A 13521-nucleotide genomic window follows, 5' to 3' on the forward strand; every position below is an offset into this window, starting at 1 on the left:
TCGTGAAGTCGATCGCTCCTGAGCTTCTTCTCAAGTAGTTGCAATTCGAAACTACCGTCCGGATTATTGGGCAGCGCACACACGGTTACACCTCCAATTTGTGCAGCTCCTCCTTGCTCATGGAGTACGATATGCGATTCCTCGCCACAGTAGGCCTCACTACCTCGCACCTCGCAGTGATTTAATACTGGAAGCATCAAAACGATTCCTTATGTATTTTTTTTATGATTTGAGAAGTGTATGGTAAGAAATATGAGCATGATTTCATGTCCAATTGAAGACCAGCCTGTACAAACTTTTAATATAATCCCGTTTCTATAAACCTATTTATCTGATCGTTTTAATCTTTACAATGATATATTTTTAATAATTAAAATTAAATATCTTAAATATCGTAATACCAGAGATTAAATTTCCCATTGTCCCAGATGCAACAAAAATAGCTGCCTCCTTGCCGAGGAGTCTGGCAGCTTTCATCTCGAGTTCTGAAAAGTCATGATTGATTAAAAAGTAAAAGCCTTGAAATAAAATTTATTTTACTTTTACGTACTCGTGACTGTTGGGTCTTCGCCGTAAACGTCATCACCAACTTCTGCATCGAACATTGCTTTCCTCATAGCTGTCGAAGGTTTTGTAATAGTATCACTCCGTAAATCAACTGTCAACATCTATTATGATAAATTGTGATACACGTTAATGGATGAAAATTTTTTTTTAATTATATAAAAAATATTTAATCGTAAATGACATAGCTTAGAGTTCTTACCTTTTCTTCTTGCTCATATTTTTCAGTACACGACATGATAACAAATCACTGCTATTCAATACAATTTATTCAATCGATGATATATCTCGTTGACAAAATAAAAAACGTTATTGTCCCAATAGATAAAACAGAAGACTCATGTACAATGCTTTTTATCTAAAATAATTAATAGTCGGGTTCAACGCTTTATAAAAAAAAACAAGTAATTAAAAAAAGAGCGAGAGAGAGAGAGAGAGAGAGTAAGAAATGTATTACATAAAACGATGAAAATAATTCCGGAAAAATATTAAATATTTTATAACCAATTGAAAATTCAAAACATCTAAAATGGGACAATTAAAAATTTATTTCTATTATATTTATAGGAAAGGTCATTTTACGAAATTCATTCGTTTACTACTTAGTAGAATGTAAAATTGCATAATTTAATTAGGCAATCGAAATCACAAAATTAAAGATACATCGTAATAATGACACTTAATTGAAGTGAACACTGTACTGAAAATATATTAATCAGGCAAGTGATAAATCGTAGAACGTATGAAAAAAAAATAAAAGTCGATTATTTTTATTTCATTAATGAATGAATGGTAGATAATATTTTAGAATTGAAAATTATTGATTTTTTTTGAAAATTGGAAATTGAATTCATAAAAATTCCTTATTTACATTTTCAATTTCTATGACCAGGGAAATACATTTGACTCAGTATTTGATCCTTAAAAAAAGGTTTTTCTTTGCAAACACGACATTCCACATTTTAATAACTTGAAATAGAGTAACAACTAATATTTAAACAGTATAAGTTTCATTCAATTTTAATTATTTAGGGGGGGGGGTGTCTGATAAAGTATATAGAATAATATATATTTTTAACATATATAATTAGTAATTGGTTTAATTAAAATTTAAAATTTATTTAAGGATTCAACAGTTAAAAACTCATTAAAAGTTGAAGTTTTTGCATTATAATGTATCATTCAAACATAAATAAAAAATTTAACAAGATTTTTATAAACTAATTAACATCATTTGTTACAAACGCAAGTTTTCTATCCAAAACCTTCAAATACCCACTATTAGCTTAAAATTTATGAATGTGCATAAATCTTTGAAATAAATAAATATATCCAAAAAATTCTTTTATTAATATATATATATATATATATATATATATATATAATATAAATTACAAAAGCAATTTAAATTTTTAAAAAGGCATTTGTACGTAAAAGTTTCTAATAATACGGAAAAGTAAATATTTATTAAGTACATGTTGTATAATTTTCAATATAAACTTTAATTTTTTTGATATTATAAGTAATATTTTATAAACAGATAACCAACTCAATGATTCCCATTAAAATTTTTTTATTTAATAATGACTAATACACAACTTATAAGTGTAAAGATGACAATTTTTATTAATAATAAGTAAAATTATCAGAAATTTTGGTACAAATTTTAAAGGATCATTTTTTTTTTTTTTGGTCTTATGAATGATATGCTAAATTTACAAAGTAATAATGTTCAATTTTCTAAATATAAAAGAGATGCATGATATAAAATACAATTTAAATATTTCTGTAAATTTCATTGTTATTTGTAAAATAGTACAATAATACAAACATTTGAATTGTTCAAATCAAACATCATAAAATATCTACGTTCTTATTAAATAAAAATGAAATTGCTAAATTTTATAGACTACCATGATTCATCGTGAATAGCAATATTTCCTTTTTTAATAACACGGAAATATAAAGTATATACGCTGACGTAGTTACAAAAGTATAATTCGAACTTACTCTCCCTTTCATAAGCTTACAATCATACACCCGTCATCTTGAATCTCGATATAAAAATTACTTCAGATCAATAGGTAAAAAAATATTGTAATTATTTTGTCCCTAGATCTTTGATAAATGTAATGCTTTGCAAAGGTTTTAAAAACAAAAATCTAACACGAGTATCCTTACAAAATTAATTTTGTAATACAAATTTTTTTATAATTTAAATAGGCACTTTTACTACGTTTTGTAGTAATTAGTGCATTAACCTTAGGTAATTTCACTTTAATATTTAATTATTGATCCTTCGATCAATCAGCGAAATGAATAATACAACAATTTGCACAAATTCTCTTATTCTAGCAGCTCTTACCAACTACTCACGCATAAAAAGTAATATACATATCAAATTCTTTTTCTTAAAATACATTTAAGTAGCGGCGTATCGACACGTCAAGGACAAAACTTACGGAGTTTAGTAATAATATAGAGGCGGTAGTATCGAGGAAGATTTGCTTCGTTACGATTCGCGTTTACACTTCAATACAATTTTATATTTTATACGAATTCAATTTTTGGAAATGAGTTATTGAATTTTCGAATTATAATTATGAATGTTGACTAAATTTAAAAACAATCATGATAATGATAAATAGTACGTTAAAAAAAATTGCATATCTTTATCTTGGAATAAAATCGAATAAAATTTATTATCTTATATAAGTTTCAAATTTACGAAAAAAAAATAGCTATACATAGTAATAATAATTGTAATATTTTTAATAGTAGATTATCACAAATAGATTTTATTATACATAAAAAAAATGTTGATATGATTTTAATATACAATTTTATTAGTCTATTTTATGTACTGTTTACTTTAAGATAAAAGCACCTGCGGTAGTTGATTAAAGGAATAACGGCAATAAGATTAAAATTTTATGCATAAATAATTCTGTATAAGAAAATGAAGAGAACGAAGACCGCGTAAAATGAACATGTACGAATATTGGGATTTGAAATTATGGGCAAAAGTTTGTCGACTGAAGGGTAGTAAGAGCTTCCAAGAACGAAATTCTTTATTAAAAAGGAATGTAGAAGAAATTTAGTTAGTAGCAAATTATACGCATCTATATATTTATATGTACGTATTATTATTGATAATAGCGAGTTGGTCGATAAGGTATGACAGGCGATAGGCGAAAGATGGAGGAGTTTGTCAGTCGATAAGTAAGCGCTCTGTGGCTCCTTAAACGAGAAGGTAAAAATAGGCGATCAACGGTTGGCTACGCCATGTTTGCCTTCTTTTGTAATTGGCGAATGGGCTCGAGTCTCGGTCAATTCGGTTGCCGCGAAAGCAGCGTTGAGTGAATAAGAGGAAGAGCCAGAGGAATAAAGAACGAGGGTCGCGATTGCCGTCAACGTACTAGGCTAAAGTATCTAAGATTCAACTGGTGTGTTGTATTTTGTCGCCGTCACCGTCGCTGTCGGCGTTGTCGTTGATATCCTTGTCGTTGTTATCCTCGTTGTCGTCGTCTTCGTGGTCGTCCTCGTTTTCGTCCCCGTCTTCCTTGTCATTTTAATTAGAAGTTTGATTGTTCAATAAGAAATAGAGAAAGTGATTGAGTGAGCGAGAGAAGAGTAAGGGGGGAGGTAAGAAGATAGAGAAAGAGAGAGAGAGAGAGAGAGAGAGATATTAAGTGAGCGAGTTGGCAAGGAGGTGGGGGGTAGATTAGAGCGGGGCCAGGGGCAGGGCAGGAGTGCGACGGCCGGGGTCGGCTGAGTCGGCTCTCGGCGAAATGGCTGGTACTGATCTTACGGCCACGAAGCAACGCGACGGCTCCCCCAGCTCCGACGCCCGCGGGCCGCGATTGCCCTGCTAGGGAGAGAGCGAGCAAGCATCAGCCGAGAGCAGCACTTGGCGTCCCGCAGCCCAGCGCGTATGTGCCTTAGGCTCGAGCAGCAGCCGCTGGCCGCAAGCACCGCTCCCAAGTTCGTTGGGCCCGCCAACCGCGCGAGGAAGAGCCGAGGGCCTAGCAGTCGCTCATAGTCGATCAAGCGCGCAAGCAACGCACGCACCACGCACGCTTGCACGCACGCACGCACGGACGCACGCACGCTCGCACGCACGCACGTACGTACGCAGGCAGCAGGCAGGTACGGAAAGAGAAGAGGAAAAGAGACAGACAACTCCGCAGGCTGACACGCCAGCGCCTGGTCGGAGAGAGTTGCGGGACAAGGAGGAGGGCAAGGAGGTGCCGCCGACTGGGCGCACATACACGCGCGCATTCACACCCGCACCCGCACGCACGCACGCGAGCGCGCGCGCACGGGGGCTCTTAAGATGGCGGACGCGGACTCGAGGGTGGACCGATCGGATCCGGAGCTACGAATCCTGTCGGTCGACCGGAATAGCTTCAACGACCCGGCGACTCAGGCTGAGTGGACGCAGAAGAAACTGGTATGGGTGCCTTCGGAGCTGCAGGGCTTTGTAGCCGCGAGCATAAAAGGCGAGCGAGGCGACGAGGTGGAAGTGGAGATCGTCGAAACCGGCAAGCGCGTCCTCGTCGCCAAGGACGACATACAAAAGATGAACCCGCCCAAGTTCGACAAGGCCGAGGACATGGCCGAGCTCACCTGCCTAAACGAGGCCTCTGTCCTCCACAACCTTAAGGACCGCTACTACTCGGGGCTTATTTACGTGAGTATGCGTGCCACCAAAACAAAATTGCGTTATTGGTCTCTCTGCTTCGCTGTTTCGAGCTCGACCTCGATGACACCCTAACCTCCCAACTCGAGCGCAACAGGTTATAGGCATGCTGTTGTTCCCGGGCGTTTCCGAGGACCCATTCACATACGTTTCCAAACTTATCAATCGCCGCGCTATAATACCTTTTTCTCCTTCCTCCCTCTTCCTTGCTCTCTCCCTCTCTCTTTTATTCCCTCCCACATATCATTTTCTCTCTCTCTGTATCTACAACTACCTACCTACCTACCTATCTATTTACTTCCTACTTACCTACCTATCTATCTACGTACCTACCTACCTATCTATTTACTTCCTACTTACCTATCTATCTATCTACGTACCAACCTACGTACCTACCTACCTACCTACCTACCTACCTACCTACCTACCTACCTACCTACCTACCTACCTACCTACCTACCTACCTACCTACCTACCTACCTTCTATCTATCTATTATCTATCTATCTATCTATCTATCTATCTATCTATCTATCTATCTATCTACCTACACCTATCTACATACCTAACTGGCTACTTACCTTTATCTACCACCTTTATCTCTCGCCCTCTCTTCTTTACAATTCGCTCGTTCCCTCACATTTGCTTCCCTGTGTTATCTCTCACTCGTGCTTCTCGCGCTCCTGCTACGATGCGTCCCTGACTCAACTTTACATACGTACGTTTTCTTCTCCACGCGACTCTCTCTCTCTCTCTCTCTCTCTCTCTCTCTCTCTCTCTCTTTCTCTCTGGCATACGCAGGCGCGTGCACACCTTATCCAGGATAGAAGACAGAGGGCTTACTAAAATAATGAAAAAGCCGGTAGTCGACGAAACGTTTTCCCGTCTGCGTGTTCTGCTCGATTTTTCTTCTCTGGCTATTCGCTGAATTGATATGATACAGAGAGAAAGAAAACAATGAGCCACTCACTCAACTCGACTCACTGTTGGCACGACTCGTTTCGTATTTCAAGCTTTTCGCGATGGCTCCACTCCTTAAAACTGCGCATGTCTCCTATATATTTTTTATTTTACAGTGGCATTTAAAAAGAGAGGAGGCGAAAAAATTGAGCGCAAACGTTATTAAATAATCAGTTGCAGAGAAAAACATGCTCAGAGAATAAGGTCAAACCCTTTTATTCTAGATTTTTAACGCCCAAGAGAAAATATCGTTAAAATCAAGCGCTTGTGCAATAATGTTGCCGATTTTCTTTCTCTCGGTTCGGCACCATAGCTAAGTAAACATTTTACAAATTATCTATCGCCAGAGAATGCTTTGTTTAATATTTGCTCTCACTGTGTGCTTGAACAAAGCGATATTTTATCATACCTTGTGTGAACAATTTAATGTAAAAACTTTGCATAAGGAAAACGCTAAAGTAATATAATCACGAAATAGAATAGAGATTAAAATGTTATTAGAAAATCAACCGTGGTAATCGGGCTGATACAGTGCAGAAAGCGGCAAGGACCTTGCGATAATTTTCTTCCCGTGTACATTGGAAAATTGAACCAAATGCGCTAAGCAAAAAGACGTACGATTTCTCGATTCCCATGTCTTTTCGTCTTCTGCTGCCCGTCAGCTGATTTCATAAAGGGATACTTGAACTTGTGCATCTATATTACTGGTTCAATATTTTATCTCTATCTGTATGTCTCTCTCTCTCTCTCTCTCTCTCTCTCGATAAATTGTCCACGATATCAGTGCGATGCACTTCGTATACCATTTAATCACTGAGAGATGTCCATTAAAATATTATTCTTCCGCCATATTATTTCATTTATGTTTTTTAAGTAGCTCCTCGTTAAAAACTATTTTATCGCCGATAGTTTTTTAAAATTATTTTTAATTATTATTTATTCAGACGAAACGGATTAACCAATCTAGGTTTATTTAAAAACAATCAATAATGATCAATAATTAAAATTCGATTCGTTAGTGAGTTCAGAAAAATTCAATAAATGAATTATTTGAATCATTTAAATAGTCATACTCTAATTAACATGTCGCTTATAGTTGAAACCAACAATTTGCAATTGAATGATTATTAATCGTTCTTGTCTAACATGCATTATATTACATATAATATAAAATCATTTACAGATTTTGATTATTTCAGCCAGACTTGTTCTCTCCTTGTTTTTCTTCTTTTTGATGTTTGCGCCAAAATTTATTGACCCTTTTCTTCCATTGATTTACACGATGAATACGTTCATCGCATAAAAGATAAAAACGACTATTTGCAAGTTGCAAATCTCAGATAATTTATATTAGTGATTTCTACCCATCTATAGAAATAAAAATTATTTGAAATTCTGCTTCATTAATTATAAATAATAGTTACTTATAAAGTTTCTCTGGGAAGTTAAATTAAAAGTTAAATTTGATATTCGTTAGATATAACGAATGAAATACGATACTCGTGAAAAAAATAAAAATATAACGATCGATAAATATAACTACTTTATTATATTACATATATTATGAAATGACAGGAAGGTTAATTGTGCGTTTCGTGGCTCTTAAAGAGCAGAAATCTATCGTTAAAATATTATATTAAATAATGGCTAAAAAATGTTATAAATATGTGCAAAAATTGCAATCAAGCGCGATTTTTTTAATCCTTAAATATGTTTACTCGTCGGGCTTTAGTTTCAGTGTGTTTCAGTTAGTTTTAATATAGAAGCAAATGCGTATTCTAATCATAGTTTATTATAAAGAACCTGAAATTTCTATGAAATATGGCTGATAAAACGACGAACCGCATTCGTAGAGGTCGATAATGCCAATGGGAACGAAATCTAATTAATATCTAATGTACAGTGACATTGAGCTCAAATGTGTCAAAAAATGTTTATCATTTAATCGGTTTTTGAATCCGGAGATTTAGAGATCACGAAGACAGGGACACCAGGTCGCAATTGAAAAAAGCACAGCTGTTATCTCAGGGCGAAGAGCGAATATCGTCTCAATTCTCGTCGCCGGTGCACTCGACGTGACCCACGTTCCCGGTGACTCACGGCTGGCTGATTCAGCGAGGGCTCGCGGTCCGTTTCGTTTCACCGCGAAGAATAAAAAAAAAAAAGAAAAGAAAAAAGCGGCAGAGGCGCGCCGTGGCACTGAAAAACATAAACTGAGAGAGAAGAGAGCGTCGGCGCCATGTTGAGAGGGGGCCGAGTCGCCCCTTGAAATTTCGCTGGCGCGACACATTGCACACTTATTTACTTGCGTTGCGAAAAAGTTTGCGTCAGCTAAGTAAGAAGGCCGGCCAACAAAAAAGTGCTACCCGTTTCTTCCTCTTCCTTCCTTCCATGGCTATGCAATATTTCGTTCTGTCCCGCTTCGCGCTCGTGATTAAGAATCGCCGGATGAGTCCAGCTTTTGGCCTTTTCTTTGCATATAGAATTACGCATTGAATCGTTATGATGGCCTTAAAAAGAGAAAAAAGAATAAAGAAACACTCGTCACTTGTACGACGCTGATAAGCGTTTGTGCCAAGCATAAGCTTTGTTGGCTAGTTTATACCGACAGCTTACGTTGGCTTGGGCGCGCGGGCATGGAAGGAAGACGAGGCTGACGATGTCAGAGTGGATGGAAAATCGAAGCGGCGAGAAGAAGTATTTGCGCTCTTGCAGCTTTAAGGCACTCAAATAAATCACTCAGCTCAGCAAACGTCGCCCGTAAATTACGACCGCGCAATTGAAATCGCGATCCAAGGAGAGGATAATTAAGGTCCGATAAGCGTTGCGAGGCTGCTGAATTCAGAACGATAAGAGAACGGCGACAGCGGCAGCGACGGCTGTGACGGGGTGGGTGGGGGGCACAGGAGGTGCCTGCGGGGGTTTTGCAATCGATGCCGAATGACCACAAGCGCAAATTTATTGTGCAAGACGCCGTTGCCGCTGCTCCGTAAAAGGCCAGGGTTCGACCCGTTCGACAACGCGGCCTTGCGAAAATCCCTGTCATACCTGCAAATTTTCCTGAGCGCCCGAGCAGTCAGTCGCTCCGGCGACCTCTCTTATCGGTATAAGCCATTCGAATATTTCGATGCTCCCATCACCTCTTGCTCCATGGAATGCGCCCCGATCGCTTCATAACTCATTTTTTACGCTTTATTTTGTGCCATTGTGTCGGACATTTTTCGGGGAAATGTTTCGCAATTCTCACCGCCCCACATACAGATTACTTTAGACATTGTAAACACGAGATGCTCTTTCGTGGTCTGGAAGAAGGAGGGAAAAATGTGATTCATTAATAGGCAGCGCGACGCGATTTTGATTGCCGGCTTTACCGAGGAGGAGGAGAGAACGGGTTATTGTTGATATAGAATGACAGAGATAAAAAATAGATAGAGCACTTATTAAACAGTGGCTATTTGATTTTGCACTCGCGTTTGACTATTTTTTTTCAGAGACACTCGTCAGCACGCGGAAATTTTATCTAGATTTTTCCATGAACTAATATAGTGGGCGACGAGCGGGAGCTACTCGTGCTTAGCATTTATCTCGCGGGTTATAAAATAATAATAACCCCAATAATCAAAATTATAATCATAATAGTGGAATGAATGCAATCGTACGGCACATTGGAATAAGTCATCGATGCCGCGTGGATGTGCGAGCGCGATGTCATGTTGCGAAAATAATTCGCAAAAATTGTGATCAAACCAATAGTTTACTGCGAACCGCGACAAGGTCAAAGGGTGCAAACGATATTTTTAAAAATTAACTTGGCACATTATGTTACGAAGGCAAACGACATATTGCTCCACTTTACAACAGCGTAGAGAAAAACAATTGCAGATGTATGATACTCCCGATAAAACAAATAATAAAACCACGAGCGATTAACGATGATGTTGTAATGTATGCCTTGAATAGTGCAATAGTACAATGAAGCTACGCGTGTATGTGCATATGTATACTGAAAGTATGCATCGAGTGGCAATCGACGAACGCCTTTCCAACTATCATTTTCATAAGGATTCTATAATTGGGGGGAATAGATATAGTAAAAGAAAATCTTCGTCTAAGGATCTCGCAAATAGCACGCCAGCAATAAAAATAAACTGGTGCTTCCCGAGCTGCGGCTCTCCGACATAACGGTAATTAGTGGCATATTAATAATAATGACGTAAGCGCTTGCCGCTCGAAATCGGTAGAAACAGAGGAATCGCGGACTAGTACGAGCTAGAGAAAGAAAAAGTGTTGCGTGGATGGGAAAGGCCACGTGCTGCCACAGCCACTTTTCTCCTGCACTGCTGACGTCACCGGGGAGCTAATTTTCTGCGTGCAGAACTGAAAACAGCAGAGAATATTTTAAGCAGAAATATGTGACGATGGCGTTTTTACAAAAAGCTTATATTAACTCATATTGTAATGCCTTCAGGTGCAGAAATAAAGCTTAAAATTTTATTTGAAACCTGATATTTTTCTAAGCTATCGGATGTATAATTAAAGTTTGATGTATCAATAGCCTTTTGATTTTTGTAGAACTATAATGAATATTAATTATTGGCATAGGAAAGGTACATTAACAGTCCTACGCATACATTTTTGTCTACTTTGAATTATAGAGGAAATAGGAATTAACTTTTCAATGCATTTCTCTCGTATAATACAATAGCTGATAGTTAAAGGAACTTGAATCAAAGCTATTAGATTATATGCATTTTCTATATTATTCGATGTTGAAATGCGTTCAAATTTCCAATATATTTTTGGATATGAATTTTAAGTTGTATTTTACCCATCAATACTTCTTGAGGCTAATGAATATAAAAAACAATTGCTGGAAGGAATTGTTTATGGGTCCGTTTTTCGTTTTATTTCATCGATACCTTATTCTACAATATACAGTAGGTAGGGCGTGTCCGATGCGAGTACTACACTGTTTGTAATCCAGGAATGTTTGCAAGATAGGTAAACTGAATTAGATGTTATATTAATTTGAATAAATTTGCATTTTGCGTATTTATTTAGATATATATCATCCGAGTTGACACACGTCAATTTCATTGTACAACTACGAATTCTAGGTAGGCTAGTCGGATTACACGTGTATTTATTGCTTATAAAGTGTTTATTCTCTATTTGATATTTCATTACATGTGTAGGCAAAGTCGTAGGCATAATTTTATTAAACATCTGGATTTTTCAATTATTTTTGCACGCTTAAACTACATCATACGTACGTTAGGGTCAAAAATTAGAGTGTCAGCTCTGTGATTTAACGTCTTGTTATAGAATATGTATTTGCGTTCTCGAACCACGTTCTTTTTATTTTTGTACCATCTGAATACATAAACGTTCATACTTATAATCAACCTTTTCCTGCTCCTCCTCTTTTAACTCTTTGTACATGGCCTGCAGACGAAATCTCGTCTTACAAGAGGATATATTAGAATGCCGAATCACGGTATTCATCGTGAATGTTGTACTCTCGTACTTGCAAAGAATAAGCCGTTTTCGTAGCTCGACCAAATATGGCATAAAAAAGGCTCATGCGCCGTGCGCAATCGCGACGTGCGTCATTATCGGTGGAATGTCTTATTTTTGCTTGAGCTTATGCTTCTTTTGCGTAGTTCGTGGCGAGAAACTTGAATTTAGCTTGGTAACGTGGGAGCTGAGATACAATTGAAACGTCACATCTCCTGAATTGCCTATTTTTTCCCTATTTCATTACGCCGAATATAATTCCAAAATTAATTCACCGAGAGTGATTTTAAAATCCAAGCCATAAGAATAAAATCAAAGTGTGAATTTTCAGGACCAAGGGCTTAAATAACGCACGGTAAATTTTTCTCTTTAATCCTCCTTGCTAATTATCGCGTCGTATTAGCGCGATACTCAGGAGCATCGGAAAAGCCTTTAAGGACACCATAGTATAGCGGCAAGTGGGCGGGAGGGGGGGGGGCTTTAGCTAGGCAAAGAGGAAACGAGCCCGCGGAAACGACCCTGATTTAGACAGGTGCGACATACAGCTCAAAAAAGCGTATGGCTGAGCAAAGGCGCCGAAGCGACAAGTAAATCGGATCGGCACGCAAAGATGCATCCTTAAAAGGACTTTGCGTCCTTAACCTGCTTGCGGCAGTAGCGACGACGCCACCAAGAGCCGGGCTGAGCCGCGGTATAGCACCAGCGTACGAATGATCATATAAGTACGTAAAAAGCACGGCGGAGGTGCGCCGCGCGAATGCCTTTTACGGCTGGCCCATATAAACCAAGAAGGAAACGAGGCCTCGACACGGGATTTTCGACGATCACCTAGACTACACCGAGCCGCCGTCGCCATCGCACCCGTAAACCTCTCAGGGGACACCCATTGCTGATTCACGGGACACTCATTAAGGCAATCGTTTCGGTATCTTTTCGCTCTTTTGCCTTTTGCGTAGCATTTTGCATTTGGCGCTCACCAAATCTCGCGCTACGATTACGCCAAAACTCTCCGTGGATGTGGCGAGATCATAGGATATTTATAGATAATATTCAGCTTCCAAAGATCAATACGTCGCCAGTCTGAATAGTTGTCTAGATTCCTGATGGTAATGATAATATTACTAATTCTCCCCTCCACCCCTCTTTTTCACGCCTCACTGATTTGCTTTGCTTTGGAGCGATCTGTCGATTAATGAATGTTGTGCCGAATGCACAATGCATATTAAAGAACACAGCACAGGGCAATAAATAGCTATTGAATAATTAATTAAAAATGTTAAAAGCAGAGTCCCTCGCGCAGCTTCTTTATTTAAGATATGCAAAATACACATAAAGTCCGCGTTCTCATTGATCCACTTGTAGATTCTACTCGAGGCTCGTGAAGAGCCTGCAAGTATGGACTTAAGTGGACGCTAAAAGTCTGTCCGAAAGAGCTACATGTGTCCAATGATAAATTAACCACCGGTATTTTTCGCTTTTGAGATTCAAACGAGCGAAGAGGTAAAGAAGGATAAACGGGATTTCTTGGCTTTCATTTTTTAAATAGTCTTCCTTTCCTTTGTGTTTCGAAAAAGCGAACGAATTATGAAGCTTTTGCCGTCGGAACTTTATCGGCTGGACGTGATATTCTACCACCTCGGTTCTGCAATAAGTGGCTATAGTGGCACAAACACCTTCCAATTGCCTTTAATTGTCGTACAATTTGACGGAATCTAAGGACGATTCGAGTACCGCAAAGAAATGGTAAGCCTTAGTCCACTTAGGATTTTTAAAAATGTT

At 38.1% G+C, this 13521-nt stretch overlaps 2 protein-coding genes across 6 annotated transcripts in view; one reads left to right on the plus strand and one right to left on the minus strand.

The window, feature by feature from the left end:
• The window catches only part of LOC105366386 (probable low-specificity L-threonine aldolase 2), a 1548-nt gene extending 770 nt beyond the window's left edge, over positions 1-778 (minus strand). Inside the window, exons 1-3 of the mRNA XM_011504808.1 lie at positions 551-778; positions 402-485; positions 3-187 (exon numbers count right to left, since the gene is read on the minus strand). Coding sequence (XP_011503110.1) covers positions 3-187; positions 402-485; positions 551-668 — 387 coding nt within the window. The 5' untranslated portion in view covers positions 669-778. The remainder of the gene's footprint in view (positions 1-2; positions 188-401; positions 486-550) is intronic.
• A 3909-nt stretch (positions 779-4687) lies between these two features.
• zip (myosin heavy chain 10) overlaps positions 4688-13521 on the plus strand; it is a 28488-nt gene continuing 19654 nt past the window's right edge. For all 5 annotated transcript variants that reach the window (XM_011504810.1, XM_011504813.1, XM_011504809.1 and 2 more), the window contains exon 1: positions 4688-5257. In XM_011504810.1, coding sequence (XP_011503112.1) covers positions 4901-5257 — 357 coding nt within the window. In that variant the 5' untranslated portion in view covers positions 4688-4900. The remainder of the gene's footprint in view (positions 5258-13521) is intronic.

The sequence above is a fragment of the Ceratosolen solmsi genome, unplaced genomic scaffold (genome assembly GCF_000503995.2).
Source record: "Ceratosolen solmsi marchali unplaced genomic scaffold, CerSol_1.0 scaffold4, whole genome shotgun sequence".
Taxonomy (NCBI): Eukaryota; Metazoa; Arthropoda; class Insecta; order Hymenoptera; family Agaonidae; genus Ceratosolen; species Ceratosolen solmsi.